The sequence below is a fragment of the Silene latifolia genome, chromosome 3, assembly GCF_048544455.1.
Source record: "Silene latifolia isolate original U9 population chromosome 3, ASM4854445v1, whole genome shotgun sequence".
Classification (NCBI taxonomy): Eukaryota; Viridiplantae; Streptophyta; class Magnoliopsida; order Caryophyllales; family Caryophyllaceae; genus Silene; species Silene latifolia.
The window spans coordinates 139,195,079-139,214,584 of NC_133528.1; the positions used below are offsets into that span (position 1 = coordinate 139,195,079).

The 19,506-nt window shown below is 34.3% G+C and overlaps 1 protein-coding gene across 1 annotated transcript; it reads right to left on the reverse strand.

Annotated features, from left to right (window-relative positions):
* Nucleotides 1-3,457: 3,457 nt before the first annotated feature.
* On the reverse strand, nt 3,458-4,370 carry LOC141648170 (pathogenesis-related leaf protein 4-like). The gene has a single exon (XM_074456660.1). It carries the CDS (start codon nt 4,130-4,132, stop codon nt 3,626-3,628), a length of 507 nt encoding a protein of 168 aa, XP_074312761.1. The 5' UTR covers nt 4,133-4,370; the 3' UTR covers nt 3,458-3,625.
* Between the last annotated feature and the right edge of the window lie 15,136 nt (nt 4,371-19,506).

Genomic DNA, 19,506 nt, shown 5'->3' on the forward strand with positions numbered 1-19,506 from the left:
AAACATGAGTACTCATACATTAACATAAGTCTATGGTTTAAGTTAAATTAACTTCCATCTTATATATTAATTATTACATATCCTTTTAAAATAGAGTTATAAGTACAAAGAAACAACAACCTCACAAAATTAGAACACAAATAAATAAGACTTTTACGATCCTGGACGATCCTACCATCGACCGTATACAATTCTGTATGATCAATATGTGATCCTACCCGATCTTCCCACCAGAACGATCCTACAAACCCTAAAAACAACCAAACCTAAAATAAATCAAACCTAAAAATACTAAAACCTTAAAAACTCCCAATCCTAAAATAAACCAAACATAGAAACACTAAAACAACCCTAAAAACACCCAACCCAACCCTAAACTAAACAAAACCTAAAAACACTAAAACACTAAAAACATCCAACCCTAAAATAAACCAAACATAGAAACACTAAAACAAACCCTAAAAACAACCAATCCTAAAATAAACCAAACCTAAAAATACTAAAACCTTAAAAACTCTCAATCCTAAAATAAACAAACATAGAAACCCTAAAACCCTAAAAATATCAACCTAAAATAAATCAAACCTAAAAAATCAAAACGCCTTAAATTAAACCTAGAAATCGTAAAAGTATCATAAAAATATATCATAAATGATAAATAAATATATGAATTAGACAAGTGAATGTAAATTTAATCCATACAAATAAAATATAAATATAGATAATAATTAAGGCGGGACCGAATACCAAATCTATTCTTCCATAGATTTAATTAAATTTAAATTAGTTAACATAATGTTGTTATCAAATGAGTGGAGGGGAGGGGAGGTGTGAATTGGTGACATGGTGGACTACTAACGGTCAAAAGGTGGATATATGGATTCTATTTGAAATGGCGGATTCCTATTGGAGGAGAGGTGGTGGCGCGGATTAATGACGTGGCAGACACTGTGCAATGATACAATTTTTATGTACATAATACGAGAGACGAATTTATGATACTAATTTAATCAATGTGATAAGGAACAATGATGTGTATGATACTAATTAAACATGAGTACTCATACATTAATATAAGTTTATGATTTGAGTTAATATAACTTACATCTTATATATTAATTATTACATATCCTTTTAAATTAGAGTTGTAAGTACAAAGAAACAACAACCTCACAAAATTAGAACACAAATAAATTAGACTTTTACGATCTGGACGATCTTATCATCGACCGTATACAATTCTGTATGATGAATATGTGATCCTACCCGATCTTTCCACCAAAACGATCCTACGATGACTTATATCGTTTTACACTTTTTGGATCATAGGACGTACAATTTTACGATCTAGATCACGTTTTAACAATATTGAACTTGGTTGTTCTCGAATTTACTAAAGTTAACATGACTAAGTTGATCGATAAGAGAAGTAGTAACATGAGTTAGACTTAATTGAATTGAATGAACCTAAACTGAGCTCAACTAAATGAATAAAGCTGAACTGAACTAAACCGAAATGAGCTGAAATTATATCCAAAACACAAAATCTTAATAAAGTTGAACTAAACTGAACCGAATGAAGTTGAACTAAAGTAAGAGTTAATTTTTGTAGAGATGAGTTTGAAATTAACTTAGGCCCTGTTCTTTTTGGCTTAAAAAAAGTTGAATTGAACTTCATGAAACTGAGTTGAACTGAATCGAATGACAAAGTTAATCAAAACACATTCAAATCAATATTGTCTTAACTAAACGTATCTCATGATAGTCGACTACCTTCGATCATCGATCAAAAGTATACTTAATTTTACTTAATTTAACTAAACTTATATTATCTTATATTAAATTAACTTAACTTAAACCTAATTAAATCAAGTAAATTAAATTAAAGTTAAATTCACACTATATGTAATATGTCATGTGATGATTAGCTAATGTAAAATGAAATAACCGCATTCGATTATATTGATTCGGTACCACCCGAGATATAAAAGTCGCAGTAACTTAGTATGTTTCACTTAAGACAACTCTATCCGTCTTAATAAGACGGGTCAAATACATATATCACTTGTATATATAAAAATGTATAAGAAAAAATAAATATATTTGCGTTATCTACACAAGTTATATAATACTTGACCCGTTTAAGTTTAACATGCATATTGTCGTCTTAAATGAAAATTTGTCTAACTAGTAAATTCCACATGTATTTTTTTCATCTTTTAACAATACAGGGGTATTTTAGGAACTTTCGCTTTAAAATCCAAACAAGATCAATACTCCGTACTAGTTTCTTCGTTGTATTTTCATTGTAATTTGTTGGATCATGGATTAATTTAGATGGTAATTTGATTAGGTATTACCTTGATTAAAACAAGTTGGAGAATATGTTTTTACAATCTGATATTTAGAAGTATGATATTTTTTTTGTGGTACAAATAAGTATGATAAATTAATAATGGCGATGAATATGCTGGAAATCTGCACTTGACGACACTTTTAATCTACATATAACATGACAAAAATCACTAAACATTCATGATTATCAAGTAATTAGAGCAACCCAGAAATTGTATCATAAAACTACTGAACTAGATGGGCGACATTTCTTTAGCACTTTGCTATTGGATAGGCTTCAGCCCCGTCGACTCCTCCTCCGCCGAATTTATCGCAATGTCTCGGTGTGAAGTTCTCATACTCGGATATTACGAGGTTTCTTTGTTTCGGGAAGAGGTGTTGGATATGGCGTCGGGGTGGTTGATAATAGTGGCGGTCAGTGGTCGACTCACCTGTCGAGATCGGCTTGTGGTGGTGGTGGCGGTTGAATTGGTTGTGGGTCGTGAGCCGTGAGGTGGTTCATCGGTGGTGATGAGCTTGGGTAACGCGACAATATTTCATTAGCGGTGGTATTCCGGTGGCGGTCGTCGGCGACAAGGGGTGGTGGCAGGTTCGGGTGTGGTGGGGATCGCTAGTTTGGTGTAGGGTGGTGGTGGAAAATTGGGTTGGGGGTGAGAATGTGAAATATAAAATAAAGGTAAAATGTGAAAATATAATTATAAAGTGATTTAATTATTTTATGATAATATAAATTTTATTGAGATAAAAAATACTAATATTTTCAGTAAAACTTTCTCCAACTTTCCCTCCAAAACCAAAATTTTCCCTCCAATACAATAAAATTTTCCCTCCTAAGTTCCCTCCAAACAAAAAATGGAATCTTTTTTAACCTTTACACGTGTCGCACTGTAAGTGGCTTGTGTACAAGTAGCTTGTACACCCCGTGTATTCCTAACATCTTTGTCTTAATAGTTCCTTGCAATCAACAATTATGTTAGGAAAGAGGGCAACAAGGTAACACATTTCCCATAACAATTCAAACTGCGTTCCAACAATTTGAATTGAGAGATCGAATGTCTCAAAAATAATGCTTTTGGCGAGAATGAGTAGTAGAACATGAATATTATTGTCAAAATTGTTTTTCCAATTCTATTTCAAATGTTTAATTACCTCCTTGTACATTTATATACTTGTAAATGATATACGTCGTAATACATAACAACCTATACAAAGTAAAGGATTGATAAATATCCAAAAAAGATAATTATCACTAGAAAAGGAAAACAAAATTTTAATATGGACGTTCCCCAATATAATTTCCGGGTGGATAATAATTGCATGTGACGAAAGTACCACCATTCTGGCATTTTGCACTTGCACACCCAATACTTGTGGTACCTTTCCAAATAACTTGGGTATAATGTCCACACATTTGGCCTTCTGTACAAGAATTTGACCTATAGTTATAATAAGGCTTTTCCGCGACCCATAAATCAACAGCTTCGGCCGGAGTAAGATCTCCATAGCTCAATGCAATGTTCTCACCATATCCCGGTATTAGATAATTAGAGTGTTGTAAAGCACAATCAACGGCTCTCTCTTGGGCGTATGCCTTTGCATATTCTGCTACTGTGTTGTTCCACACAACGGGTGGCATAAGCTCCTTGGCTCGTGCTATGTTGTGTGGAAGGATATACTCTAGTTTATGGTCAATCAATGGGCTTCTGGCCTCACAAATGGTGGCCAATGAAATACCAAAGATCAAAACAATAGCTAGAGAAATGTTAGAGAGAGCCATTGCTTTGTTGTGAGAACAAAGCAATGGAAATGCAAGAGCGGAGAATTTGGGATATGATTGTATGAAATAAGTTCATGGAATATATAGTGGTTATGTTTGGATGACGTTTTTGCCTATTTTTTAGTTGATTTTGGTGATGTTGCTTGAATATTGGAGTGGTGAATGGTGGGAGGAATTAATTTAGTTAATATTTCTATTCTATTTTATGTAAACATAAAGGATATGTATAGAACTTTTTAATGAGAAATTGCATATAGTGGCATGATGAGACAATATCACATGATTGAAAGTAGTAACTTGTGTAAATTATATATATATATATATATATATATGGGTTCTAGTAAGGCCCTCATATCATATGAGTCCCTAAGTCCTTATAAGGGCCTTTGGATGGAAGGGATGGAGGGATGAGATTACATCTCATTGAAGGGTCACAAATCTCCCTCCCTAATCTCCCTCACTAATCCTGTATAACTCCATCCTAATCTGTATAACTCCTTACTCATTCTAATTCTCCCAACTCACTCACTCATTATTCATTCTCTCACACTTCTCTCATCCCTCTTTCTCTCTCATTTTCCTCTCATTCTCTCAAAACAAAAAAAAAACAAAAAAAAACAAACTAAAAAACATAAAAACCAGAATCAAACAAATTCAGAAAAAAAACACACCCCACAACCATTTCATCGACACCCACCTCCTCCCTCACTGACCACCAACCCGACACCCACCACTCACCACAACCGCACTCCTCCCTTGCTCCTTTCTCCGGCCTCCACCCCTCTCACAAACGCACCCCACAACCACAAAAACACCACACGCCGCCACCCTTCTCACAAACCCTGACCTGCTGCCGCCACCGCCACCCCTCTCACTAACCCCGACATGCTGCCACCAACGCCCTCTCACAAACCGTCGCCTTCATCACCACAATCCTCACACCAGATCTACCCGTGCAACCTTCCCTCAACCACCCCGCACACAAGCATCACCGCACCACCCACCATAACCCGCACCACCACTGACCGCATCACCACACCGCACCACCACTGCCTCGCACCACCACACCAGATTTCCGCCGCCACCATTGCCACCATTCACGCGTCACTTCCGTCTCAAATCTGATATTTTGTTACCTCCTCAATTTCTTTGTTTTTGTTCAGTTTATTTTTTGTTTTGTTTTGTTTTTTTTGTTTTGTTATTGTTTTGTTTTTGTTATTTGTTCATTTATCAGATTTTTAATTGGTGTTAGTGTTGTTATTGTTGTCGGGTTGTTGTTTTCGTTGTTATTATTTTCAGAACCGGTTTGATTTTTTATTTTTTTTCAGATCTACTTTTTTCAGTCCACTATATTTTTTTGTTAGATTATTTGTCATTGTATTGTATTTTTTAATTTTTGATCTTTGTTGTTTTTAATTACTAATTTGTTATTTTTCAAGTTTTTTTTCAAGTTTCATATTTTGGGCCGAAGTTATACAATAATCAAAATAAAGTTATACTATTAACTTTTAAAGTTATACATTGTATAAATTGAAATTACAGAAATTTTGGACTAAAGTTATACATCTTGTCTATTAAAGTTATACACTGCGTGCATTAAAGTTATACACATGATATACACATGATATATAAATTAAAGTATCTAATTTTTTGTCTTTCAGATTTGGTTTTTTTATTGGTTGTTAGTATTGTTATTTAATTATTTTTTGGGCCGTTTTTTTTTTATTTGGTTGTTATTGTTATTTGTTTTGTATTGTTATTTGTTATTGTATTTTCTAATTTAATTGGTCTTATTATATACAATTCGTCTTATTATATATTTTTTTAGATCTAATATTTGTTCTTGACGAAGTACGGATTTTTAAGATTTTTTTGTTAATTTTTTATTAGATTTCCTTTGTTTTGTATTTCATTTAAATTATCCTATTTATGACTAAAGTTATACGCTTGAAACATTAAAGTTATACTATTTACGACTAAAGTTATACCTTCTAAACATTAAAGTTATACTATTTACGACTAAAGTTGTACCATTGAAACATTATGATTTGTGTTATGTTTTGATCTTTTTTTGTTATTGTTTGATTTTTTTACATTTATTTGTTAGGTTTTGTTGGTTTTTTTTTGTTGGTGTGAGACAGTGTATTTTTTTTTCCTTCAAATTTCTTATATTTTGGAGTAAAGTTATGCGATTTTGTAATAAAGTTAACACAATTTTGAACTAAAGTTATACAAATATGGACTAAAGTTATACAAATAAGGACTAAAGTTGTACAAATATGGACTAAAGTTATACAAATATGGACTAAAGTTATACAAATAAGGACTAGAGTTATACAAAAATGGACTAAAGTTATTCAAAAATGAACTAAAGTTATACAAATATGGAATAAAATTATACAAATAAGGACTAAAGTTAAACAAAAATGGACTAAAGTTATACAAAAATTGACTAAAGTTATACAAATATGGACTAAAAGTTAAACAAAAAATGGGTTAAAGTTATACAAAAATGGGTTAAAGTTATACAAATAATAACTAAAGTTATACAATTAAGGACTAAAGTCATTGAAATTACACACATTTCTACTGGAGTTATACATTCGTTGAGTAAAAGTTATTCATATCGTTACTAGAGTTGTACATTCATTGAGTAGAAGTTCAACACATTCCTAATGTAGATATTTGTATAACATTAGTCCATTTCTGTATAACGTTAGTCCATTTTTGTATAACTTTAGTCCTTATTTGTATAACTTTAGTCCATATTTGTATAACTTTAGTCAGTTTTTGTATAACTTTAGTCGGTTTTTGTATAATTTTAGTCCTTATTTGTATAACTTCAGTCCATATTTGTATAACTTTAGGCAATTTTTGTATAACTTTAGTCTATTTTTGTATAACTTTGGTCCTTATTTGTATAACTTTAGTCAGTTTTTGTATAACTTTAGTCAGTTTTTGTATAATTTTAGTCCTTATTTGTATAACTTCAGTCCATATTTGTATAACTTTAGGCAATTTTTGTATAACTTTAGTCTATTTTTGTATAACTTTGGTCCTTATTTGTATAACTTTAGTCCATATTTGTATAACTTTAGTCAATTTTTGTATAACTTTAGTCCTTATTTGTATAACTTTAGTCAATTTTTTGTATAACTTTAGTCAATTTTTGTATAACTTTTATCCATAACTGTGTATACTTTAGTCATTTTATATCATTTTTTTTTAAAAATGTGAAATATAAGATTAAAAAACAACAAATTATAAGAATTTTAATATAGCTAAGATTAAAACAACAAATTTTATGGAAAATATTTTAGTAGATCTTAGATGAAAAAAATTATATCACAAAAAAAACGATATTTTAAACCCAAAATCTTAAAAAAAAACGTATAACAAGAAGTGGTTTATAAGAATAAATAACAACAAAAACAAGAAGAGGTTTATAAGAATAAATAACAACAAATTTAACACAAAATCTGAAAAAAAAAAAAAAAAAAAAAAAAAAAAAAAAGTGACGAAAAAAACCGAGACGCAAAATCTGGAAAAAAAAAGAATTTATAGAATTTACCGACGGCGGTGGTGGAGGTAGGTGGCGGTGGGGGTGGGCGGTGTCGGGGTGGGATAGTGGTGGGTGGTGGTGAATGAGGAAGAGAAGAATGAATGATTTATTTGGGTTTTTTTGAATTATTTGGATTTTTTGGGTTTTTTGATTTATTTGGATTTTTTGGGTTTTATTTATTTGGGTTTTGGGGTTTTTTATTTATTTGGATTTTTTGGGTTTTTTATTTTTTGGGGTTTGAGAGAGGAGATGAGTTGTGTGATATGTGAGAGAAGTGGATGAGAGGAAAAGAAGTTATAGTGAATTAGTAATTAATTAGAAGGATTAGTGAGGGAGGAGAGAATGAGTGATATTAGTCCATAAACACACTTTTTGGAGGTTGATCTTGGCCATTCATTTTCACCATCCAAGGGCCCTTAATAGAACTTATGGACTCAAATACATATAGTGGCCTTAGTTGATCTCCTCTCTCTCTCTCTCTCTATATATATATATATATGAGAAAATTGTTGATTACAGCCTTTTATAAATCACTTTTTAAAAATTACAGTCTTATATAATTTTTTTTGAAAATTACATCCAAACTTTTATTTTTCTTCTAAAATTGCATCACGACCATGTTTCCGGTGAAATTTGATAAAATGTGACCGAAATGCCCTTGCTTAATTGTTTGCCTACTTACCCAGATGATATCAATTTACCACTCATTTCTTTCACTTATTACCTCTCATTTAATCTAAACTCATCTTCCTCAACATTTATCTCTAAAATTATCCCCAAATTACTCGCTAATTTCTACTGTAATTCATTCCTCCACCATAATTCATTCTTCATTGTTAGAAAAGGCTCCGGAGTAAGGATTCATACACCTTTGTTTGCTTTAATTTTATCTTCAATTTGTTGTTGTTGAATGCCACTGCAAATTTCTGGGTTTTTCCAATTTGTTGTTCTTCAATTGATTGAATCGAATTTCTAGGGTTTGGTCAAATTCCCCAATTCAGGTTTTGATCTTAAATTCCTTTTTTAATGCATGTGATTGTATTAGATATTGGTATGAATTTGTAGGGGCTTCTTACTTTGAAGAACCCTAATTAATTCCAATTTGGGGAAAATTGATTTAGGAGGTATAAAAGAGAGATGAAGAATGTAAATAAGGTAGAATTAAATTTCGTATAAATGGAAATAGGGTAGAATTCAATTTCGTATAAAAAAGAGCAAATGAAAATAGGGTTTAATTGAATTAGAATGATTAATTAGGAATATTGTTGAACTTTGATGAGGAATTAGAGTGATGAAGAAGTTGTAAAATCTCATGAAGGAGATGAAGATTAAGGGAATAGAAAGGAGGGAGGTAAGGGCATTTTGGTCATAAAAGATGAATTTAAGTGACAAAAATTCAATTTGGAGTCAATTGTCCACCAGAGTTAAAGTTTTGGCTGTAATTTCTCATCAGAAGTAAAATTTTGGATGTAAGTTTCAAAAAAAAATTATATAAGGCTGTAATTTTCAAAAAGTGGTTTATAAAAGGCTGTAATCAACAAATTTCTCTCTCTCTCTCTCTCTCTCTCTCTATATATATATATATATATATATATATATATATATATATATATATATATATATATATATATATATATAGGCGGGTTGTACGAACCGCCTTAACGTACGAACTAGCTTATTTTGACCTTTTTTTTTTTTTTTTTTTTTAAGATACACTTTATTTCTTTACTACATACACTTCTTATTAGATACATTTTATTACATATGTAAATATAAAATTTTCAACACTAAAATTATAGATGCACTTTTACACTTTTTTAAACTAATTTTTTTACGGATACATTTTATATTTTTTGCGGATACACATGACATTAAAGCCAGATACACATTATAATATTTCTGGATACACACGTTTATACTTTCGGATACGCATCATATTAATACCAGATACACATGCTTATACTGCCGGATACACATGTATCTCGTATTAATACCGTGTGTATCTAGGGTGGAATTTTGTGTATCCACCTTTCTACCATACTACCACATCCCGCCACCACCCCCACCGCCATCAGCACTGCCCCACCACCTCTACCGCCATCAGCACTACCCCACCATCCCCACCACAGTCACCACCATTGTCATGCGTATCCGATTGTAATATCGTACATATCCGAAATGGTATACATGATATTAATACGGGATACACATGTATCTAGTATTACTAATAAGTGTATCCCGTATCAATACCATATGTATCTGGGGCGGTAATTTGTGTATCCACTTCCACCACCATCATCACAACCCCTTCGCCACCACCACTGCCCCCACCACAAGCCTACCACTGCCTCCACCACTATCCCCACCACCGCCACTGCCGCCACCACCGTTACCAAGCTGACCCGACTAACACCACACCACACCACCACCACCCCACAAACAACAGCGGATACACAAAATAATACAAGTATTTGGTAGCATTCATGAACGTATGCAGATACCCTACATGTATCCACCCCGAAACCATGAACTGCCACCGACTCCACCGACTAAGACCACCACCACACCACTGACCACCACCACTACCACCGACTAACACCCCCAACATCGAAATAAATGTCACCACCACCATTACCACTGACTAACACCCCCAACATCGAAATAAATGTCAGAAGTCAAAGAACCAAAAACAACGACAGCAATAACCAACGCCTGCTCTGACCACTGTCGGAGCTCGCCGGCTCGATAACATGACCAACTCCTCCACCAAAACAACAATCACTCATCCCCACGGGCAACACCACTCCTCATCCCCGTCGACCAGCACCACCCTTTCAACCCAGTCCCCGTGGCCACGACCACTGCATTATCCCCTCACAAGCCCTATACCAGTCGACCCAGTCCAATTTCACCACCACCAACCGGGGCCATTAGCCACCATAACCAACGCCGTCAGCCCTGACAACCGTCAGAATCATTTTCTGCCATCAAAGACATTTTTCGACTCCAACTTTTCTGATTTGTCGATTATTACTATTATTTTTTCGAAAATTTAATTTGGTTTTGGTAGATCTATGATAATATCAGAAACAATTGAAGAATATATAAAACCACTACCAGCACCTGCTCAACCGTCCATAACAGTGCACCACCTGGAATTAAGAACTACCTGGAATGGAAAAGGCAAATAGAGATAGCCATTTGTTCCAAAAGGAAACTGGGATTCCTCACTGGTGTGGTAAAAAGGCCCATAAATGATCCCAACAGGGAGGCAGCTTGGGACACTTGCAACTGTCTCCTCATCACATGGATCATGCACAATGTTGATCTGCCAATAAGGAGATCTATCATGTATACCAGGACAACAAAAGAGATATGGGATTACCTCCAAACCCAATTCTCTGTGAGCAATGGTGCAAGGAAGTCCAGGCTCAACAGAGAGCTTGATGACCTTACACAGGGTGAGAGATCTATATGTGAGTATTTCACTGAGCTCAGGATCTTGTGGCAAAGTCTTGAAATCATGTCTGATTGGCCACTTGTTACTCAAGTCAAGTCACCTCTGAGACCAATGTCTGGCTAGATGCTCAACTGAAAGAGCAAGAGGAAAGGAAGTTGTTTCAGTTCTTAAATGGCCTGAACTCATCCTATGGCAGCATGAGGAGTCATGTGCTCATGATGAGTCCTCTCCCATCTGTGGAGGAAGCTGCAGCAATCTTCCAACATGAAGAGGCTCAGAGGAAGAACTACAAGAGCTTAGGTGCTGAAAAACTTGAGTCTGATAACTCTGCATTTTATGCTGCTGATCAACAACAAGTACAGGAACCTGTGAATGCCCCAACCTATCAGGCCTGCAATAAGAATGGTCACTTCAAGAATCAATGTTGGAGAATTATTGGCTATCCTGCAGATCACCCAGTGTCCAAAAGATTCCCTGAAAAATCTCAGGAATACAAACGGAAAGCTGGTCATCTTGGCTCTAGCTCAAGAGGGTTTAGGTCAGGTATGAACAAGGGAAAATACAATAACAAATCTGAAAGGATGGATGGCCATGCTCAGGTAGGAGAAGGTCAGACGGACCTTGGTGACACAATCACTCTAACAACTCAGCAGTTTGAGCAATTGATGAGCAAGGGAAAGGGACCCAATCACTACCCAGATGCTGAAGATGAAATGGAGGCTAACTTTGCAGGTATGACTCACTTACACTGCAAGTTTGCCTCAGACACACCACATGAGTGGATTATAGATTCTGGGGCCTCCAACCATATTATATATGACCTCAATGGTCTGGATCAGGTTGTAAAATTGAAGCACTCACCAAAAATTAATCTCCCTAATGGAGAAACTTCCAATTTCTCACAGTGGCACATACAAATTTGACAATGGCATAGTTTTAAAAAATGTTTTATTTGTTCCAGCATTTAAACACAACCTCTTATCTGTTCATAAACTAACCAAAGATGAGAAATGTCTTGTGGTGTTTTATGCTAACATGTGTGTGATACAGGACTCTCAAACCAAGGAGATTAAGGGACTTGGAAGAGAAATTAGGGGTGTTTATTACTTATTAAATAAGGACAGAGAATCCCACCCCAGCATAACTACTGTTTCCACTAGGTTAGAAAAACCTAGTTTATGTAATGTAGAATTAGATGGTACTTTTGCTTGTCATGGACAAAGGTCAGGTAGCACAGTTTTCAATTCTTGTAATGCTCCTGACAAATTATGTAATGGTTCTCATATCATCAATGACAAAATTAATGATGTGTGGCATCTAAGAATGGGGCATGCCTCTGACAGCAAGTTGAGGTTCATACCAACTATCACTTCCGCATCCTTAAATGGTCACAGAATCTGCATTACCTGTTCAATGGCTAAACAAACCAAATTACCATTTCCTAATAGAACTGAGACAGCTGCAAATACCTTTGATCTTGTCCACATAGATGTTTGGGGACCCTATAGAAAGGAAACAAGAGGAAAACATAGGTTCTTCCTAACTCTATTTGATGATGATTATTCTAGGGCAACTTGGGTTTATCTTATGAAACACAAATCTGAAGTTGCATCATTACTTATGCAATTTTACAAGTTCATCAAGAAACAATTTGGTAAACCTATCAAGATGCTTAGATCTGACAATGCTTTGGAACTCACAGAAGGAGACAGTAAGAAATTCATATTGTCTAAAGGGATATGGCAACAGACCAGTTGCATTGACAAGCCTCAACAAAATAAGGTGGTTGAAGGAAAACATAGACATTTGCTTGAAATTAGCAGGGCAATCAGGTTTAGCTCTGGATTACCATTGTCTTTTTGGGGGGATTGTGTTCTTACAGCTGCTTATATCATCAATAGGCTCCCCACCCCATTGCTAAAGAACAGCACGCCATTTGAGGCATTGCTCCACAAGACACCAGACTACAGCACCATGAAAGTTTTTAGATTACTGGCCATGGTATATAAACCTAGTAGGGACAAGGATAAATTTCAACCAAGAGGCATTCCATGCATTTTTATTGGCTACCCTCTCTCTCAGAAAGGCTACAGGGTGTATGATATAACCACCAAGACTGTGTTTGTGTCCAGAGATGTCAAGTTTTATGAAACTGTCTTCCCTTGCAGGGTTCCAAAGTTCAGTCAATATATCTCTTCTCTACAGTTAGGACATCATCCTCTCCTTTCTGATGTCCCTGCTACAACACCAGCTACCATATCCTATGAGGAACCTGAACCTATGAGGGCCACCAACACTGAGGAGACCACTCTTACTTCAGAAGATGACCATGTACAGACTCCTGTGAATGACACTGTAGTCCCTGAGACTCCCACCAGACCTGTAAGAGAAAGACCTGCTCCTGCATGGGCACAGGATTTTGTTGTCACTAACCCTGTCATGGCCCCAGCTACAATTACCAATGTTGTTCAATTACATTTCAACAAACCCTTTGCAGGTCATGTCAGTGTCACTAGTGCTCCAGATCCTCTCACTTTCAAAGAGGCAGTCCAAGATTCCAAGTGGGTAGCAGCCATGAATCTGGAACTACAAGCCTTACATGATAATGGCACTTGGATCCTGACTGATCTTCCCAAGGGCAGACAACCTATAGGGTGTAAATGGATCTACAAAACAAAGTATAACCCTGATGGGTCAGTGGACAAACATAAAGCTCAATTGGTGGTTCAAGGTTTTAGGCAAATGCAAGGAATAAACTATGATGAAACGTTTGCCCCAGTGGCCAAGATGTCCACAGTAAGAGCCTTGTTAGCTCTTATAGCCATGAACGATTGGGAAACCTGTCAAATGGATGTGGCCAATGCCTTCTTGCATGGATATTTGGTGGAATATGTCTATATGAAGCTACCCCAAGGCTACTGTGATGGGGTCCTTCAATTTTCTGGCCAGGGGGAGCCTCACACTCAGGCCTCTATGGGCAAGGTTTGCAAGCTACTCAAATTACTCTATGGTCTCAAACAAGCCCCCAGACAGTGGTTCTCTAAACTGTCAGAGGTCTTACTCACATGTGGATTCAAGCAGTCTCATGCTGATCACTCACTCTTTGTCAAACAACACGATGGGTATACCACTGTTATCCTCGTCTATGTGGATGACATGGTCATCATAGGTGACATTCCCTTTGAAATTCAAGCTTTGAAACATTGTCTCAATTTCTCTTTTCATATAAAAGACTTAGGAGAACTCTCCTACTTTCTTGGTTTGGAGGATGAGAGAAATGAAGCAGGGGTTTTCATCTCTCAGAAGAAATATACCCTTGACATGCTTCAGACTTTTGGGGTGGATAAGTCCAAGGCAATTAAACTCCCAGTCAGTCCTCTGCTCAAACTTGAACCAGGGAAGGGCACACCTCTTCCTCATCCTGATATCTACAGAAAATTGGTTGGGAAGTTGATCTACCTCACCATCACTAGACCTGATATAGCTTTTTCAGTTCAATTGTTAAGTCAGTTTCTCCAAAGTCCCACATCTGATCACATGTAAGCAGCAATAAGAGTCTTAAAATATCTCAAGTCAGCTCCTAGTCAAGGGATTCTTTTTGCCAGCCACTCAGCAGCACGTCTTACTTCTTATTGTGATTCAGATTGGGCCTCTTGTGCTTATAGTCGAAGGTTAACCACTGGATTCTGCATTCTGCTTGGCAATTCCCCCATCTCCTGGAAATCCAAGAAACAGACAGTGGTGTCACGCTCTTCTGCTGAAGCTGAGCACAGGGCTATGGCCATGACCACATGTGAAGTCACTTAGCTATTTCAACTCTTGCAGGACCTTGGCCTCAAACACTTGGGTCCTGCCCACCTTAAGTGTGACAATCAAGCAGCCTTGGCCATAGCTGCTAATCCAGTCTACCACGAACGCACCAAACATATTGAAGTAAACTGTCACTTCATCAGGGAGAAAATTCAACAGGGTCTCATGACCACCTCCTATGTCAATACCAAAGAACAAGTAGCTGATATCTTCACTAAATCATGTCATGTATACCAGCACAGGTATTTACTCTCCAAGATGGGAGTTTCGTCAGGACTCCACTCACATCTTGAGGGGGAGTGTAAAGAGGATAATATAGTCCACAAGTGCAAGAAAGAAATCAGAGCATATCCAAGTGTGCAGAAAAGTACTTTACTCAACAATCAATCAAACAATCTAGGACAATCTAGGAAAAGGACTAGTTATGCTAGTTGTCTTAGAGGGAATGCTTTTATCCAGTTTAGGCTTGTCCAAGAGTCTTTGCTTTTGTCAATTACTGCATATGCAACCACCTTGTACTACTTTGTTCACAACTGAGCACACTCAGAACAACACAATTAATACAACTACATTGCTATGCTCTCAAATCTCTTTAATGTCTTCTACTTCCTGCTTTGGCTATGAATTCAACAGATTATTCAAGTACCTCTTCATTTGTGTAGATCTGATAATTTTAAATCAATATTGATGTGAGTAGTTGTCTCGATTTGCTTTGAGTTTTTTTCATAGTAGTCGACCAGCGGAAGGCACGGTCGTTGTCCTCCGACGAGGAACTGCCGAGTAGTGAGATGGTGGCCGGTGATTAGAGAGTGTATGGGAAGTCAGGGTGTGGGTGCTTATGAATCGGGGAGGAGAGAGATAGGATGAAGAGTGGTGTTTATGTTTATTTTGAGTGTGCGTGAGTAATAGCTAGCGCGTGTTTCTTATCTCTTGTCTTTTAAGTCAGTTCGTACGGTTTGTAACTTAATTTAGTTCATACGGGATCCCGATTCTATATATATATATATATATATATATATATATATATATATATATATATATATATATATATATATATATATATATATATATATATATAGCCATTGTAATAAATCATAAATGTCAAAAAAAAAAAAAATTATAATGATACAAGAGTGGTGTATTGTGTTGTACTCCCTTTGTCCCGATTATTTGTTGTCCTATTTTATTTTAGGGTGTCTCAGTTAATTGTTGTCATTTCTATTTTAAGAATGCATTTGATGAACAATTTGGTCATTCATACCCAATTTGGTCTACACGTCATTTAGTAATTAACCCTCTCCTCTTTCCTTGGTCTTTGTGGCAAAATCAAAGGATAACGAATAATCGGGACGGAGGAAGTATTAATATTGATGTGTCAATATATTGATGTGGGGATTATTTGTCCCACTTTTGTGTCTCATCTCATATCTCATTACATTTATCTTACGATACTTTATCCCTCGCAAAATAAAAATGGTAGTTATCTCTACTAAACACAAAATGGGACAAAGCGAGAATCCGCTCTCAATGATAATGATACAAGTCATACAACCCATATGCATATGCGTATATCACAAATTCTTGATTAACACGGGTATGCCTGTTTCAAAATTAAGACGGGTCAAGTAGTATGAATAAGACAAAAGCAGAATGCATAGTAAAAAGTACAAAAAAATGTTTTATATGTTCAAGTAAAATAATATTTGACACGTTTTTACCTTCGTCTTCAAGAAAACTAACCGGTATATCAATACCGCATAAATTATTTAGCAGACTAAATCAACAAATTATTTCCTATATATAGTTTGACCCGTTTTTGGTAATCTCTTAATTATGTGTATAGTAGATATAATAGTATAACTAGTTATATTACTCGTAAAATTCACGGGGCATTTTTATTTTATAGTATATTTGATGGTAAGAATTTTTTTAAAAGAGAATGTTGTTTGTGCGGTGGTTCATGTGTTTATTCTTCATCGTAATTTAAATGTACTCTGTCGAAAATAGACTCAAATACTTTTTAATTACGCGATAGATTTTTGGGTATATTTCTATAGTCTTTAGCATAGGTAACTTAATAATATGTCATAGTTAGTAGCTTTCCCACTTTTGTAGGTTTAAATCTTCGGAGTTGCTATTTGATAATTTTTAGAGTAAAAAATTTAAGGACCAATTATTTATTTTATTTCGCTCTACTATGTAGACCATTCAGGGAAAATAAATTCGGAAACATAAGATGTCACAAGATGGAAGATAATTACAGTAAGAGGATTATACATGTGATGTACTACCTCCAATTCTATAGTTTTTGAGCATTATAATAAAGTTTTTGAGTTTTATTTTAAAGTTTCTGAGTTTCACTATGAAGTTTCTGAGTTTATTCACTTAAACATTAAGCTCTAAAAAATTACAAAAACTCAAAAACATTACATATAAGTTTAGTTAAATTTGAGTTTTGACGAAAAAATATTAAAATCTAACTTATAAACTTTATTATGCTCAAAAAAATACACATATGCTCAAAAACAAATAAAGTTTGAGATAATAAGCTCAAAAAAAATACATATATGCTCAAAAAACAAAAAAGTTGGAGGTAGTATATCCGATGTATGTTCCTTTTTCTCAAGATAATTATGGGAAAATAAATTGTTGTCGCCTACCAAAAATCTATGTTCGTTAATGACAACCTATTATGAAAGAACCTACATCTAATTTAATTGAAATAATAATCATGGATCTTTTTCATTAACAAAATTTTAACTCACCAAGTGCCATTTGTTGGCATTTGTTGGTTATGTGTGGAATATAATTAAGAATTTTGCAAAATGAAACGTTTAAAATATAATACGTGTCTCAAAAAAAAAAATCGTCTTAAGATTTATTTTGAATATGAGGAGTAGCTTTTATGATATTAAACTTTAATCCTTAGTAGAAGATTTTAAATTGTAAAACTATTTACTCTAATTTAACATTCAAAAATGTTTTACACAATGACAATTGAGAAAAAAAAAATATATATATATATATATAAACTATTACAATAGATAAGTTTTTATTAATATTATATAATTATTTGTCACAAAACTTGTAATACATTCCTTATAGAGTTATAGCGGCCTCTTTAATTTCAACGTTAAAATTTAAGAAAAAATGCTACATTTTATTATTCGTGCTCTTCCATATTGTTTGCTCGCACGCAATCAAACACCTTAGATAATAAGTTTTACTACGACAAAAATATTAAAACGGTAACTCATTGTTCTCATCTTCACCATTATACCTCTTCTCGTTGATGAGTCACTATGTTGTAATGTAATAATAAGAATGAAATTCGTGATTAGTCAACAACCATAAGGAAAGTTGTAAGTTTACAAATATAAACTTTAAAAATAACTAACTAAAACATTATAAATGCAAATTTTCAAAACCGAATACATTAACATGTACATATACAAGATGAATTTCCTAACATAACTTTGAATCTCTTGCTTTACGTGAAAATTGATCAACGTTTGTCTTGAACAAATCTAAATCTAGAATATATGAAGATAGTATTTCGTTTTTTTTTTCAATTTTATGAAAATGAATTGGATTGTAAAAATGGTAAAACTACTTAATTTATAGATAAGTGTATAGTAATAACTATGTAGATAGAGTATTTAATTTATCATTTTTAAGTCACATAAATTTAAAGGAAAGTTGAAACATATGAAACCGAAATCAAGAAATATTCAACTTCTCAAGTTAATGGGGCATTATTATAGTAAGGAGATTAAAAACTATAATCAATAAGGTAGATGAAGTGTTAAGCTACAATAACACATAATGTCATTCATAATGGCTAGGTGAAAATTAATAAATAATCGAGAAATATTTAACTTCTAAGTTAATGGAATATAATTATAGTATGGAGATCAAAAGTTATATAATCAATAAGGTAGATGAAAATGTTAGGCTACAATAACACATAATATCATTTATGATAATGTCATTTATAATGGTTAGGTAAATAATTAGTACTAGTATATAGCCAAATAGTGTAAAATTTGCTCAAAAAGTTGAAATTTGATGTCCACGTGGCAGCTTAAAAAATGGTTCAACAAACCTTTTTATAGAATTGTATACATACTATTACTTTCATATGGTATAGTGGTATACTATACGGTTTATACCATATCCCTTGTTGCCAAAAAAAATATACCATATTTATTAACCTCCGCTCAAACTTTATGGTAATTTGATTAAAATTGTTAAGAATTGATTCAAATTCTTGACTTAATGATTTTGTGTCCGTTACAATAAGGTGATTATTATGGGTCTTTTATGATAGAGTTTATTGAGTCATTATTGGGGAGTCATTCCAAGTTCCTAGTGAAGTCGGTTATATTTTTCTAGTCTTATAAATTTCATGGTTGTAGCTCAGTTTCAATGTGTGACAAGTGTGAGTAAATAAAAGCTTTCCCTAAAATATATTATTCTCAGTATTCTATGTTACAAAAATTTCTATGCTTAACTCGCCAGTAAATGGGGGTGTGTAACATA